The sequence below is a fragment of the Ixodes scapularis genome, unplaced genomic scaffold (assembly GCF_016920785.2).
Source record: "Ixodes scapularis isolate PalLabHiFi unplaced genomic scaffold, ASM1692078v2 PGA_scaffold1__304_contigs__length_218370807, whole genome shotgun sequence".
In the NCBI taxonomy this organism is placed as follows: Eukaryota; Metazoa; Arthropoda; class Arachnida; order Ixodida; family Ixodidae; genus Ixodes; species Ixodes scapularis.
Window position 1 is genome coordinate 35,854,725 of NW_024609846.1, and position 16,468 is coordinate 35,871,192.

At 43.3% G+C, this 16,468-nt stretch overlaps 2 protein-coding genes across 2 annotated transcripts in view; both read right to left on the minus strand.

The window, feature by feature from the left end:
* The window catches only part of LOC115316323 (cytochrome P450 3A41), a 43,823-nt gene extending 40,538 nt beyond the window's left edge, over positions 1–3,285 (minus strand). The window contains exons 1-2 of the mRNA XM_042290686.1: positions 3,133–3,285; positions 1,850–1,946 (exon numbers count right to left, since the gene is read on the minus strand). Coding sequence (XP_042146620.1) covers positions 1,850–1,946; positions 3,133–3,185 — 150 coding nt within the window. The 5' untranslated portion in view covers positions 3,186–3,285. The remainder of the gene's footprint in view (positions 1–1,849; positions 1,947–3,132) is intronic.
* Positions 3,286–11,978: 8,693 nt separating this feature from the next.
* Positions 11,979–16,468, minus strand: part of LOC115316322 (cytochrome P450 3A41) — a 45,540-nt gene continuing 41,050 nt past the window's right edge. The window contains exons 12-14 of the mRNA XM_040216519.2: positions 14,726–14,863; positions 13,281–13,443; positions 11,979–12,273 (exon numbers count right to left, since the gene is read on the minus strand). Coding sequence (XP_040072453.2) covers positions 12,190–12,273; positions 13,281–13,443; positions 14,726–14,863 — 385 coding nt within the window. The 3' untranslated portion in view covers positions 11,979–12,189. The remainder of the gene's footprint in view (positions 12,274–13,280; positions 13,444–14,725; positions 14,864–16,468) is intronic.

Below are 16,468 nucleotides of genomic sequence, written 5' to 3' on the forward strand. Positions count from 1 at the left end.
AAGTAAATTTCAAAAATAAATTTAAGGTTATAACTTTTTTAATTATTAGAACATAAATTTTAAAAATTAAAAATTAAACATTTTTAAAATAAAACGAAAATAAAAATAAAATAATATAAATTTAAAAAAATTGCCGCATAAAATTCTACAAAAGAGATTTGACACTCCAAAAGTTGCGAAAGTGTTCCGCTATGTAGACAATTTTTTTTTCTTGGCACTTGATGGAAACTACATTTCAAGTACTGTGTCCAATGTCCTCTCAATTTTTAAAAACTGTTTGGAGTCATTGGACATAACCAATGAACTTCCGGTTGAACAGTATCTAAGGTTCTCAGACCTCAGACTGCTTTTTCTTTCTCATCACCCTTGTTGGTCCTACGCTCCGAGGGGGTTGCTTTGACGCGCAGATAGCTAGGCTACTATCGGTGGGGTACCCTATTCACTTATAAATATCCGTCCGAGAAAAACTTGTTCAGAAACATAAAAGTTCCGATTTAACCCAATATAACAAAAATTGCGGTAGCTTAGCTCAGCTATGTCAGGATATACGTGACGTGAGCTTATGCGCGCAAAATGAGAGGCGCTATCAAGCGGCTCCGGTGCAGCGTCAGACTTGGCTACTGCGAAAATGGAGGCGCACAGCTGGGCACGCGGCGGCGCCAGTGCGTCTGCCGCGGCTATGACGTCACTCCTCTGGAATGCGCAAACCGGCGAGGCGCGCGCGGCGGCGGCTCCGGCGCGCCAGCTGTGCGCCGTGTGACGTCACTGCTCCTCGCGCATGCGCAGCACGGCTTTTTGAGAGCCACGCGAAACGGCTCCACTTCGGCCCGTGTAACTCACGCTACAAAAGGGACCGAAACCAAATGCCAGCGGTTGTGCCTTATATTCACCATATTTCTCATGGTCTTAAAAAAATAGGCAACCACGTAAACGTAAACGTAGTATTCTTTGCTTCACGCAAGCTCTCTAGTTTATGTAAATATGTCAATTCATCCTCCGATGGAACCTTAGGTAGTATAAAAAAGCATCACACCCGTTCTGTTCTGTGCTCTGAAGGGGTGCTTTATTCAATTCCCCTCTCATGCGGTAAGCAATATGTCGGGCAAATCAGGAGGTGTCTGAATGACCGGTTAAGAAAACATCACTACAACATAAACAGAGTAATATCAGGGAACCTAGGCCTCCATTGCCGAGACTGAGGGTGCACAGCGGACTTGAGTAAATCCGCTGTTATCCCCAGAAGTGGTACTTAGCTGACACGAGAAATTGTCGAAGCTGAAGAAATAGAAAGTTTGGACAAGCAATGCGTGAGTGTCCCATCCTTAGCTTTATCAAAGAAAGAATTGGATCATCTCGAGATGACATTAAAGCACTAATAGCGATGGGAATTTTTCGGTTAATTTTTATTATTTGTATTTTTTTATTTTCTAGTTTTATTTTATTTTTATTTTCAATTTATTTTTACAATATTTTAAGTTTATTTTTTTATCTATGTTCTAATAATTTAAACATTAATCATTTTTAATTTACTCTTTAATTTATTTTCAATTTTATTTTTAGTTGTCATGTATTTATTTGTTTATTTATTTATGAATGCTCATTGGCTTTTTGGTTTCTGGTGTTTAAAATTTTTAAATGTTCTCTTTGGCGGCGAAGGAGTTGAAGATGACGATTTCAGGACCCAGAAATATATCACTAAGTTGTTAGTCAGGGCTGCGAGTCTGTTTCCTTCTTTTGTGCCTGTGAGTGTGAATGTATATGCGCGCTGTTCTATCCAAGTATGAATTACCAACTAGCCCAAGCATCCACAGTATTACAATCTACAATCAACTTAAAAGTACACCTTTACCTTCGTGAAATTATCGTATACCAACCGCACGTAGTCGGTAAAAGACAAATATGAAATTCCTTTTCCATTCCAGAAACTATAGGTTCTTCTTATTACCCTGAAAAAAAAAAGAATCACTAATGAGATGGCAAGCATAATTGTATTACAACCGTAGACACCTAAAGCGGCGATAAATCATCCTAATATTGAAACACATACCGTAGAAAAAAACTCTAGAGTCGCATTTAAAGAGGAAAATCGCTGCTTCAACAAGAATTTTATTTCACCAAGCTGCGAGAAGTAATCTCTCTAATTTCAGCACCTATAATCAGTATTTTTCATCGAGGAATAGCTGCCTAGGTACAGGTAGCTCTGCAGGATTCAGGTCAATGCCCGTGAAGAGTTAATGAGGTTTCCGGGCGAAGTCATCGGAACACACCACCATGTATTTCACACGCCTTCTTCTATGGTCACTGAAACCCATGGGGCGTAACTCATTATCTTAGCGTGCCTTGATTTTGCTATTACTTTTTTGGGGTCCTTATCGGCTATTGTCGCAGTCTGATCGGCTGTGAAGCGTTAATAACATTCTCGGGAATCGCCGCCCCGTGCGTTCCTTAAGCCGACCGGGACTATAGCGGACTTCGAGAAACAAGGAAGGAAGAGAAAGAAAAATTAGGAGTTTTAGTTTAATTGTTTTGTGGGCCTTGACGACAAAAAAAAAATATGAGAGTAGTAAAAGCCCATTATAAAAAGGAAACTAATATTTATGTAAAATAAAATCACGCGCCCCCCCCCCCCCCCCCCCACAAAAAAAAAACTATTGCTGATTTATTTTTTTTTCCCTTGGAGACGCGCTGATAGCAGTAGGGTCAGATACGTCGACAGTGTGTTTACTGGGAAAAGTAAAAATGACGCTTACTTTCGAAATGCGTAGTGCTCGAAGCACATTTATTTTGACACAATTTGGAGTGAACCTAATCTCAGGTGACTCGCCTGTGCACTCAAAAATAATGCCATTTACCAGAAACATATCTTGCTTTATATGTATTTTTCTTACAGCAGCGCTGCTGATATGATTCAAGCTCTTGGTTGTGCGATAAGTTTACTTTCAATTTATTCCTGATACAGTTTCTTAACAGATAATGTTGTCAAAAATACTTTCCAAATAGCAGTGATGTTATCCGTGCTTCAAACGTTACTTTGGAGTCTCTTGCATAGTGAAAAATTCCCTCAAAGTTGCTGCGTGACACACTTTTTTATAGAAGCGAGCAGTGCAGGAAGAGTATAAGAAAGTAACTTACCATGCAAGTAGAAAAATCAGTAGAAACACCAAAGCCAACGTCGCTTGCAGCATGGTCGATTCGATGTCCAAACTAATGTATTTTTAACCCCTGACGCGCCACGACAAGGTGATTCAGACGGCAGAGCTTGTCGCTATCATGGGCTCAACGAATAAAAGTCGAGTTGTGCGACAACAAAGATAAAAATGGCTTCATCCCTATCTGCGCAGCGCACTTGGGTGTCCTTGGCGCACGCAATAAGCCACTGTCAAAAGGCGTACGCAGTCCCGAGCGTGGAAACACAGCTGGCATTCTGACGGCATGACGAAAACGCGAACAACAAACTGAAAGCCAAGAGGAATCGAGTAAACGTATTTACAAAACTCGAATGTCCTTGACAAGAGAAACACCTGACGATACCGAGAGACTGACGAAAAATGATTAATCCCACACATGTTTGCCTTGATAGCTGTAAAATGGGTTCCCTGACCAGATAGCGAGGTAGTGGATCTATGGTCGAAAGGCGGCAGGCCAAAGGACACCGAAGACACATCGCTATCTACACCGGCCAGCAGCACTGTTCGTCTATGCGTCGGCGTCTCTGACGTGTGCGCAGAGGCGCCTGCGATTTTACGTTTTTCCTCTGGCCCCGGCCGAGTAGCCCTGTCGGGTGCTACAATGTGAAGAAAAGGATGGTACAAAGGAAGTGCGCATCGCGTGCAAAACACCACACCAATTCCGCCTCATTTACTTGTCTGATCTCAACCCCTCAAGATGTGCTTAATGTAAGAGTTTATATACAAGCGAGATCGTGCACTGTCATGCAGAAAAAAAAACACACACCAAGACAAAGGAAAAGACAGACACTATTTTTAAGCCTATTTTATAAGCCTATTTTTACGAGAGCTTTTATACAACGAAACACCCCACATCGTCAGAGACTCCACCCGTCAACTCCACAACGACCAGAGTGAAACAAACTAGCAAACAAACATAAAGGCTCGTTCACACACTTGAGACTTCTTAAGACCGAGAGCCTTAGAACTTCTTAATATCTCTTACGATGATAAGACACACTGGCGCCATCTCTTGGGTAGCAGTGGAAACTTGGCGGTAGCGCATATTTTCTGTTTCTCGCGAGCATCATCCTTTCCTTTATGCTTTTGTCAACGCCATAAACGACCACTTCTCATAGACATTACGCACATTTGACCTCAGAAATCCCGCAAAACCTTCGCTCTAGCGAAATGCAGTTCCAGGGTCAACGCCTAGATGGCGCCAGCGTGCCAGTGTGTTCTTTCTTTCTAAGAAATTTCAAAAGGTTTCAAGGCCTTTCAAAAATTTCAAGACTTCAGTGCGGGGCCCACACCTTGGAAGTTCAACTAGCTGAGCATATACGAAACACATTTATCCGCGTCAAAGTTTGCTGAGACCACGCTGAGGCAATTGCCGGTGCTGGTGCACTCTAAGAAAAAATGGAGGAAAAAGGTAGCAACGGCGCGTCTTCGATGATGATGATGATGGTGGTTTGCGGCTGTTCCCTTTTGAATCGTGCGGTTCCGTAAAGTTTGGGACCTAGCCAGTGGGGATTCGGTTATCCCCGTTGGTGAACTAGCATCCACCAGTTCTCTAATCTTCGCTTCGTGGCTTCCACCTGCTCACGCCACTCTCCATTGGTTCTCGGTGTAGCGTCGGTGTTGTTGTTGCCGTTAGTCCCACCCGCAGAGTCTGCCACTCCCTTTTACTGACGCGCCCCCAAGCGGACACGAGAAACAGGGAGGAACGAGACGTTTTACACTTTCTCCAAGCAGACGGGACAAAGCCTTCGCCCTCCCGACTCATCTTCTTTCGGTTTCGTTTTTCGGGCACGTCGCGCACGTTTTTTAATATATATGTTGTTGAGTTGATTGTGCTTCAGCGGGAGCGAAGGCCGCCTGTAATTTCGTCTTCTAGTCCAAACGTGCAGAACATTTTTGGTTGCATTGAACGTTTTCACTACTAATTTTATCAAACGAGCAAACGAAGCCGCTAGAAACAACGAAGTTCCGGAGCAGTGCCAGCAGCGCTACGCACACTGGGTGAGGTGGCCGTCAGGCCGTCTCCAACCCTCGGTAACAGACCGAGTTTCGCGGCGCTGACATTAGCGTCGCCACCATCAGCGGCGCTGTGTATAGCGTCGCCACCGGCAGCAGCGCTTGGGTGGTGGGGGGCTCTCATTCATACAAAAATACAAATATGGTACTTTGTTTGCTATCAGTAATTTTAACAAAACGTCTTCACTGCACCATGAAAATAAAATGCAATTTATTTTATATATTTCTTTCGGTTTGTTTTGTTTTTGGTCTGAAACCAGAACTCTAAACCGACCCGCTGGCCTCGCCGGCGCCCTAGGCCTTTGAAGGCGCCGCCGCTCCCCTCGCCCAAATTTGAAACTTCGTAACGGCGGACGGTGTTGTCGCGTGGTTTTGTTCACCCAAAGGTCGTGCGAGCGTAGTTTCGCTCTGCGGTGTTCCGCGCGCCTGTCGAACTCGATGGATATTTTGGTGCGAACTTTCAGAGACTGTTGAGAGGTGCATTTTACGTGGCCATATCCCGATGGTGCACGAACAGCGCAAATGCCAAGACCCACAAGTTTTTGTTTGTTGTTGTTGTTTTTTTTCAAGAAAAGACAGGTGAGTACGTATCTCCCGTACTCAGTTTTATTTGCTCATCGAACTTACCATTAAACTTTTGCTGCCCATAACTGTTAGTTTTAAGGTTTACCATACTATAGGCAGGCTCGTTCTCGCAGTAAAAACATATGCTTTCCTATATCTCCACCCCGAACAATTATGGTTTTAATGAAGTTAATGGTATACACTTAGCCCCACTTCGATTTGCGCAAAACTGCTTATTTAAAGTGCAACAATTGGGTTTAATCTTGAAAATGGTCTTTGGCGGTTCTCGAACAGACGGAGGATAATAAAAAGAAAGAATGAAAGTTTCATTTATTTCTGCATGGTTCTGTGTGCGACAGAGGCACTATATCATTATTTTGTTCTCTGTAAATATATAGAAATTTGTTTTGTTTTAAATCAGTTTAAAATTTTAAATACCATGACCACATTGTCATAACATATGCTGGGACATATGGAACGAGCATTTGAACGTTGCCTCAAGGAGGACAAAAGCTTCGGACACTTCGTGGTTACCAACCAGTTAATACAGCCTGTTTGCTAACATTTTTCGAAGCTTTATTTTACATTTTCATCTTGCTTGCGTGAGAAGCTTTGAATATGTAAAAATGAAGCTAATGATTGCTGGGGGCCACCCTAAGTGGCTTATATTTCTTAAATAAGTGGACAACTTTACTTTCAGTGAACAGTTGATCCAACTTGTTGAATGCTTAATTATGCGGGTCAATGTGTACACTTGTAAAGATATATGTTAGTGACAATTCCCAAGAAGTGATAGTGATAAAATTCGTGATAATGCCCAATCCCAAGAATGTGTGCGGCGCCGCATGTAATAATGAAGTGATGAGATCGTGCACATATGACAGAGAGGTGCTGGCGATCTAAACCTGGAGCTTGCGGGCGAGGTTAACGAAGTGATTTTGTCAATATTTTATTTTTGCGCGTATGCAGGTGCAGTGCTGTACTTAATTCCGTTTTAGCAGCTGTGCAACAAATATCCTTCGAAATATTTCGGTCGCAGCTCTGGATTCCTTACGGGACGGCGGGACGCCTCGAAACAGAACAACGAACACGCACGGCCACGCACCTTATACAGCTGAAATCGAAATCGCACATTGTATATTACGTTAGGGGCTTTTAGCGAAATGTTATCGTGTTCCGCGTACCGCACTATCCGAGCCTTTGAAACATGCTTTATAGGCGCGCACCCGGAGTGATACCTTGACAGCAGGGCGCGCGCGCTTAAAAACATGATTCAAGGCTCCGATAGTGCGGTACGCGGAACACGGTTTGTTAAAAGTCTCTATTATTACACTACCGGGACAGGGCGTGATGCTCAGAAGCCTGGATCCATGCTCCAGCACGACCCCGAAGCGATCATACGAGCCAGAACCACCCTACAAAAATAAAGGGGCGCCGTGTTGGATTCTTTACGGCTTGGCTTAGAAACGGCTTCAAAGTAGGCTACTACGTGCCCAACGTAATATATAGAAGTAGTTTTGAAAAGTGAGCCAGATATGTTATTAATGGCATGGTTAGCTCTTAATATAATTTTATAATTTACCGAATGTAAAATGATAAGTTAACTCGTTCAAGTAATGTGAGCCCCCCACCACGGACGAGGAATTCGGCGCTACTGTACAAAACTCGACTCCATTGGCCCTATGGGAAACGTCCGGGGGTTGCCGTCTCTGGATTGCGGGCGGTACCCACGCAGAACTACAGTAGCGGAACCACGCGGAACTGTGTCGACGTTTTCGATGTTATGGAAATCCCAAGACCTGCGTCCAAGGCAGGCAGGTTTTCCTGCCGGCTGCGTGCCTTTCGTGCTGAGTTCAGTTCTGTTCTCCCGTGCCGAGTGCCAGACGGCGTGCAACGTGGTTCTGTATTTCTACGTGCCAGCAACATAGCAGCAACATCGTGATGGCAGTGTTGTGCGTAGTGAACAGAAGACTGGAATTATCGCCGATGTGACCGCGTGTTCGCGTATCAGTGGTGTAACAACAAGATGAGATAACGTTAAAGCCGCTGGTCGGGCCGTGATCGAAGGGGGCGAGGTGTCGCAGGTTGACATTCCGCTTTACATGAAAGAGTTAAAGACCACTTGAGGAATTAGGTGCAGTCGGTCAACGTGCGGATAGTCATGTTGGAAGGCTGGTCTGAACGGTAAGCTCCTATTGTACAGTACGTGACCAATCTGACTGTCGGTCCCCTAGAGCGATTACGTTCTGGGGAAAAGACTGAACAGTACGAAATTATGACGGAAAGTACGTATATTTACAGTAAAAGTTTACCATAAAAAAGAAGAAAAAAAACAGGTAAAATAAAAAAAATAAAAGCTATTTTTTACTTTGCTGTTTAAATATACTACGGTTCGTGGAGGAACTGCCCTCCAAGTGGCGCGCTGGGGTGAGAGCAAGACCTTTTCGAGCTCGCCACGGTGTAGTACACTTGACACCTGCCGCAAGTCGCGGCTTTGTCTGCACTCAAGTTGATCGAAAAGCGATTTCTCTGCCTGTGAAGCATCACTTCCAGCCGAGTGAATATCCGCTCTACAAAGATTAATTCAATACGGCAATTGCAGCCGTGCGCGAAGAGTACAAATAGAAAAACAAACACTACAATATAAATACTGGCTAGAAAATGCCGTGCGGGGAAACAAACTCATGGCTTGGAACCGCATTGGAGCGGCTCGATTTAATGGTTTTCAAACAAATACGGCGTGACCGAGCGTTTTCTTTTTAAAAAGAGATTCATCCCCTGGGCCATTAAAAATACTCTCAGATGTATGACATTGCTGGAAAAAAAATCAACATGCTGGGAATATTTTTTACTGCTTAGGGAGTCACCGAGAAATTCCGTACGCTCAAAACGACGAGTATAAAAGACGGAAACGCAGAGCTCGGGAGGAGTAATAGTGATAGGGTTAGTGTGTTGTTGTATTGATATTGGTATGTGCAATGCATGTGTACGTAATGTATGTTGATGCTGATGCTAGTATTATAAGTAATGTGCCTACACGTGTGAATAATAGAGGTTCCCGAAGATCCAGATGCGCAATGGTGGCGAAAGAATATAACATTTTTTGTAGAACATGAATTGGGCGGTACCTAGCGCCACCTAGCCTAGCTACTTGCAATTACCCTGCTTGACCCTGTCATCTGGCGGCAAGCGATTTAACCCCCTTTTACGCTACGCGGCTACGCCAGCTACGCTATAATTTTGTGTTACCGTGCTGAAGTGAGCCAAGCGGCTGCTTCGGATTTGCTTTTTTTGAAAGCGGTTTTTGGCTTTGCGGGCGAATGGTTTACCACTCCTCCGTGATGTGCGGTTGACGCAACGGTTGACGAAGGAATTGTGGCTCGAGGAAGAGCAAAGGTAAGACATAAAGTGCGCGAACTGGGTACTGGTTGTCTCCGTTTAACATCGCAGTGCTGACGATGAGAAGACTGAGTGACTGCATGCTTTCGAAACGTAAGTTTCTTTACCTGCAGAGGGAAGCCGGCTTCGGAAATAAATACAGTTCGCGGAAAGCTCGTGTTAAGTTTTTATTTGCTGCTCCTCTCGCTCCGTACAATCGACTTAGTGTTCTCGTTAAGCCTTATTGAGCTCGATTTGCTCGATTCGTGGCCGCCATATTGAGATGCAGGCGACGGAGGAACTTTTGCTCTCCTGCTTTAGGGACGAAAGTTTCTCCCTTTCTGAAGGAACCCATATGTATCAAGACCGTTCCTCCCTTTAGGGAGGACTATACTGACCCTTTTTTCTAAGAGTGTGATGCGAGTCTTTTCCTTTATGGTTCTCTTAAAGTGATATCTTTTTCAGCTAAGCACCAAAGCGCTCAGCCCAAAATGTGGTAAGCACCATTGCAGAAAACAATTCCTACCTTGCAAGTAATCTACAAATTCATATTTAGCTGCGTAGGTTTTGTTTTAGAATCCGGTCGTCTAAATAGCGTCCAGTTTGACCACCTTAGAAGAGCCAGCAGGCCACGGGAACCTCATCCACGTATTTTGACACCCAGTTACCGCATTTCTGTGTTCCCTTTTTTTCTTTTTTGTAACCCTCATGATTACCTAAAAAAGGGGTTCATTTGCGCAACTTAGTCATCTTTAAAACAACACTTACGCCAAGTTTTTAGCCAAGGCTTTGAAACTACATGAAAATGCATAAAGGCACGGTAGACACACCCACGTAACAAGCTTCTTAAGGTCCGCCAAACCATTACCTAAGCTAAGGTGAGAAGCTGGGGGAGTGTAGTATTACGCGAAAGAAATATGGGATCTAGCGCGTCTTGCTTTGCGCGTGAGACGCACTGCCTCTGTATCGTCGTGTTTTCGGCCACTTTTAAGTTGACCACTCGGTCAGCGGATGAGAACAGAATGAGCAGAAACAGGAAACCCAAGCGCATTCACCCACACGGTAGACAGGAGACGACGCGTGTATGAACAGCGCCCCCGGCCGGGAGAATCAAGATGAATTCATATGTCCCTTGGCCTGCAGCCCCTTAACCTTGGATCCAAAACTCGACTCTGCGGGCTGGAGACTGAGTTCACAACTATCAAAACGAACACGGATGGTGTTAACCACATTGCGTCTGTCTCTCGCGTTGCATTATGGGGCATCTTTGACTTTGGAGAGGAGTGGCATGATTTCGATTGCAACTACCCCGTCGTTGAATTAGTGCGTCTCAGCACTGCAGGAAAAAAAAAATTGGCTGCAGGAACCACTATTGTAGGTTGTCTATGAATCGCGATAACATTCGTCATGAGGCTCATGACGCAGCTGACTGTGAATGCGACAGCCCAAATTCTGGGCGAACAGTTTATTTTATGAATGGTTTACGCGCAGTCATTGACATAAGCGCAACTGCAGGGCGTCATTTCGATATTGAGAGATTGCGTCGTCTCTTTGTATTCCTTTCATCTTCTGACTCTGTGTGGAGACATACGCTACCTTTCGAGTCTCCTCCGCGTCATTTCATGTGTTGCCGTTTGTTTTTGTTTTAAATGAATGCTACTTTAAAACTCCCGATGTAAGCTGCTCGGAAAGGAACGCTCGCGCGGTGGTACTGTTCCCCCTTTCACCTTATAATGGACCCTAGAGAATGCTATGAACCATCCAAGCCTTTCCATGACCATAGACGGGACTAAGCACCCCCCGCGTCCTTGGCTGTGTTCCAAATCTTGCTCAAATGGATCCAAGTTACTCCGGCCGGTCGCGTCACGTGACAACACCGATTGAAGAACGCTGGACGCGGTTAGCTTTTAAAACGACACGGTACAAAGCCCTTACCTTGGAGTAAGATTTGGTGAATTTTGGAACGCGACCTCTGTGTCCTTCCAGAGGTCACGTGACACTTCCGCGGGTTTGTATAGGCTTGGTTGGCTCGTAGCGGTCTCCAGAATTATGGCTGGTACTTCAAAAATGTAATGGCTTGCATTTACAAATTAGTCAGCCATAAATGAAACTGATTATTTTTACTAATTACTTCTTTAAAAATGTAGTTGATTCCCTTACTAGTTGCGCTAAAAGATAGTTCAATGTTACATTGTTTCAACCTTTCTCAAGAATTGAAGAAAGAAAACAAATTGATGGTTTTATAGATTTGTATTGTCACGCTGCTTTTAATATCTCACTGCCATGTTATTGTGACCATTCTAACTAATGACAAGTGAAAGCGATACACTGTATCTCATTAGCAATATTAAAAATGCCGTAGAACCTCTGCCTCGAGTCTGCGCACGCTGCCTCCCATCGTGCTTTGGTTGAATGCTCGTAAGTACAACTGTTTTGGCTACCATTGCTTCATTGACTTGCAGGTTGTATTTATAAATTAGCGTCAGCCATTGCTGGCTTCAGACTGCATTCCCGTGTGCGTCAATCCAGCAAACGCTTCGTTGCCCTAGCATTTGCAATCATAGCAGGCGGACTTCACCCTTCGGAAGGAGACGGTGGTGTAGCGAGATCAGATGCGTGTTTCGATTTTTTCCCCGTATTTTTTAATGGGTAGAATTAGAAAAAAAAAATGAAATAAGTACTTAACTCGGGTAATTGGCTTTCTCCAGTGCCTATCACCTTCACGAACTTTACACAAGACGCATGTTTCGTTGGCCATCAGGCAGGCATTTTATTTGTTGTTGTTCAAACAACATGCTAAGGTATCACACTGCCAAACGTTTATTGCGCTCCAATACTGATCAATTCGTGTAACATTTCCCCAAAGTTGTATTTTTATAGCAAACATGTGTTTACCTCTATTTCTGGGGATGAACTCGCACAAAAATGAAGGATGATACAACTTTGAGGTGTTCGCGCAGCGTAAACCATGACCTATTCAACGACATATTAAAACCGGAACATTCCTTCCTGCTTTCGTGTTTTTATCTTCGCCATTTCTCCGTCATCGAACGTGAGGGACACATCTCAGTTTCACAGGCTCAGTGGATTGCAGAGACAAAGATCTTGCCTTCAACTTCAAGGGTACCTAAAAAAATAAGAGTAATATGTTAACAGCACCCATTCTGGTGGAGAGAACAAACGCATATGAGCTATAACAATTGAATACCGGTTTGCTGCAACAGACGACGGATTCTGTCGTCGTGTGGTATATCACTAACAAGTTCGTCATTTGTTAAATTACCCGATTGTATATTGCAAATATTCCCCGATAAGGCATTTTTTAACGAACACAGAATTAAACCAATGTCGAAAAGGAACGTTAAAGGCCTTCCTAACGAACACATTTACAGAATCGGCGAGTCAGCTCGCGATCTCACGGCATTCGGCGTGCGCACATTCGCTCATCTTTTAAATGAGTTTGTTCTGAAGACCTCAAAATTAGCCGTCTGACAGAGGTACGTATTTTATACATTATTTATACTGTGGATAAGCCGGTCGAAATTTGCTGAGTGCTAGTAATCCGATAAATCAAAAATTATGTGATAGCTAGCCGCTTTCAAGCAAACGTTGGGGCGGTTTTCATTAAGCCGTGAACTCTTAATTTAATTTGTAAAAATGTAAGCAAGGCGGTGAGGTGGATTGTTTCTGGTTCATGAGTCAGCTACAAAATATCTGGTAACGCTACGTGGTTTAAACATTTAGGCGTGAAGAAAACAAAGATCTGATAAAACCGACTAGACTTCGATTTGGTCTCAATAACTGGGTCTAATATACTTATTTTTTATTTAAATTTACAGCATAGTGGTCAGCCATGGGTAAGGAGTATACGTTCTAAAAGATAAGATATTTTATGCGAACTTTTTATAATTGTCAACTATAAGTGAAGTAATAAGGTTTCGTGCAGTTTTCGCCCACGGGGCGTATTTTCGTGTGGCTTGTCTTTTTCTTTTCTTAGAAAGAGTTCGAAGCGGTTGAGTTAGTTTATGAACTGCTTACAACGCTACCTCAATATTTTTGTCACAGGGAGTCACAGTCACTTTCAGTTCTATTTCTTGATAACATGTCGATGTTTCAGAAATTATGTACACATACCTGGGTTTCACTGCACCTCTGAAATCTAATCTTTTGGAGAAGACAAGCAAGCGTCGCCTTGGTTTGTAACATTCCCATCCTCTGTGCGACGCAGTTTCGTGGCCCGGCTCCGAACGCCAGGTACGTGTACGGGACAAGAGCCTCCTTGTTCTCTGGCAGGAATCTAATGAAAAAATGTGATCAGCTCTAGTAGATTAAGGCAACACTGCAGGCTACAAACGTACGGTTTGCAATAATAAGAAATTAATACTGCCCCAGAAATTGTAGAATAGCGCGTGTGTGATGACACTAGCAGGTTTTGCTATAAAAGGATGATATGCGTTCTTTGTTGAATGACTCTTTGAGAACATGATATTTGAGTACAGTGACACGCATGCTGATTTGGATTATGATAACGAGCATCAGGTCTGTATATTTTTATTCAGGTATATAATCGAACACAAGTTTAGTTCAGACGCCAACTGTGGATCCTGCTTAAACACATCACCGAAGTTGAATAGGCCATATAACACCCATGACTTGAAGAGCTTTGACTCTTCAATTGTTACTGTTTGTAGCTACTTTATTGCCCGGTTGGGGACAGGGAGAATTGAATAATTATACAAATGAACGGATTATTATTTATTTTTAAACAGGAGAGGTGTCATCTGTGTCATGGCCTTTTACAGCTGGGTATATTGAGATTTATATAAAGATTTTAGCGCTTTACGCCTCAATATTATATTGTGCAAAAGAATCTGCTCTTAAAATAGTTTTATGAATAGAAAGTTACATCCTTTTTTAGGCGAAAAAATGGTTTCAGCAGAGTTTCATAGAATGGCACTACAATACTAATGTGACAAAACCTTACTATCGTAGTACCATTTTGTGGAACTCTCGTGAAACCATGTTTTCGTTAAAAATATATGTCACTTTCTATTTTCAAACCTAGTTTAAAAGCATATTCTTCCGCATAAAATAATTAAACAATTGAGGGTAAAACGCGTAAAATAATCTTTATGTGATTGCCCCGAGTCTGATGGCCTCATATCGCCCAGCCCTTACGAAATATTGCACAACACAAAACTGAGTGCCGGTTTTTTGTTTTTTTTTGTTAAATATTACGACGAAGTGTGAAACCCGAACTGTTTGTTACCTCAGTTTAATAATGATTTTCAGTCATGTTCATCTTTATAGTCACAGCAGTGCTCGCTGCACTTAGGTGAATAAGACATTACATGACCGAGTAGGCTTACACCCAACTGATTAGGAGAACATTCTTTCCAGCTAGAAAATACCGTAACTACGTATTTTTTTGCACAACCAATAATGTGAATTCTCAAGAGGGGAGGAACTTCAGAAATTCAATTCCTCTTTCCTTTGGTTAGGGTGCAGTGATGATTTAATGGTGATTGTTCCGCTTTTGTGTTCGCAATGTGTAAAAATCTTGGAATGGAAGCACCAACCTTTCTGGCTTGAAGCACTCGGGTTCGGGAAAGAATTCCGGGTCGCGATGCATGCCTCGAATCGGAATTTCAATGGACATTCCAGGGTGAACCTTTATACCAGACACCGAAGTTTCCTGGGTGCATCTTCTTATTAGGCTGAAGTAAGTAGAGCTCGGATTGAACACCAGTCTCGTTGATATTTGCGTCAGCTGACAAGGGTTTAGTAATGTTCTAAACTTTCGAATCAGGATTATCTACACAACCAAGCCATTCATTAAATACTTCAGATTGTGAAACAAGACCTGCGCAGCATTCATAGAAACCTCCCCCCTCCTCCCGTATCTGCATAATATATTAATATACGTCATGCACAAACATGGATGAGTGTCGCAATTTATACCCGTTATAAGGCCAATGGATTTGCGACTCAAAAATGACCCTCCTTAGCTGAACCACCAACATAATTATATTTCAGTTCCTCGTACCTAATTACATACGACGGACTGTTTGATGTGATTTTAGGCAGTGCATGCTGACAAACTGATCTCCACACATGACGAGGGAATGAAGGTTAGAGGTATTCTGGAAATCACGGGTTAATCATCCTGAAATGCACATATACTTTGATAACAAATCGTCTTTGCAATTTTTGAGCTGACAGAGCTTTTTTCTTTTTTTAATATGCTTAGACTAAACGAAAGCTGGAGCGAATTTAGAATTTTAAAAATGAGTGAGGGGTTGGATCTGTAATAGAACCAGGCTGTTGAACCGAAATCTTTTTCGTTCCTAATTTTTGTTCCGGTTCAAAGAGAACGGTTCAGTTCCGGTTCAACCCCGGATTGAAAAAATAAAGGTTCAAACAGGTTCGAACCGGGTCGTACTCATATGCTGCAAAAACAAGTGACGACAGCAAAAGATAAAATATGCATATTTTATACAAGTATTACATATAAAAAGCAAAGGCTCACATTATTGTGTGGAACGAACGAGCTAGTGCTAGGGCACCTCGGGACGTGGGTGGAAGTGCAGTTCAATGCCAGGCAACTGACCGAAGTAACAGGACTTCGTCATGCTTGTCCGGGGAAAGGCGGCACCTCGGAGACGATAACATGCACTTCAGAGGAGAAAAGACTCGTTCCATTCTGACCTGGGTCGCAGGCACTCTACGCATTGGTGCAATTGCGCCAGTGCGTAGAGTTCTGGATGGCGTTCCCTTCTCTCCTTCCAGAACTGCAACACGTTAGTGTATCTTGAAAGCCATGGCTCATTGTATCGTATTTCCTAGAGGCAGGCTGTATCAAGAGGGCTACTGGTACCTCGAACGTGCACGCCAGCCTAAACCTCTCTTTTTTTGAGGAGCACTTCCAGGGCGTACTCTGGATCTTCTGGAGCCGCCGCAGTTTTAGAAGAAAGTGTAGAATCTCGCTTGCATTGCAGAACTGTAATCCGCCTCCATGTCTTTGTCAAATGTAACGTGGCTGGTACTTTTTTTCAGAGATGAGAAGGCGGTAGCGGGGATCCATATACACTGCTGCACAGAAGACGTCCATGTCAAGAGGTTGTCGCTGCCTCTTTTTCATTGATTGTACCAAAGCCTTTGCTAGCGGCGACGATATCTTGGAAGAGTCCATGGAACATCTCAGCCATGCTCCGTAGAAATCTCCTACAGTGAGATGTTCCTTCTAAAATGCCTTCATCGCCAGTTCTGCCGGGCGGAGCGACACTGCGAGCATTTCGACTTCCGCCCATACGTCTTCAGTT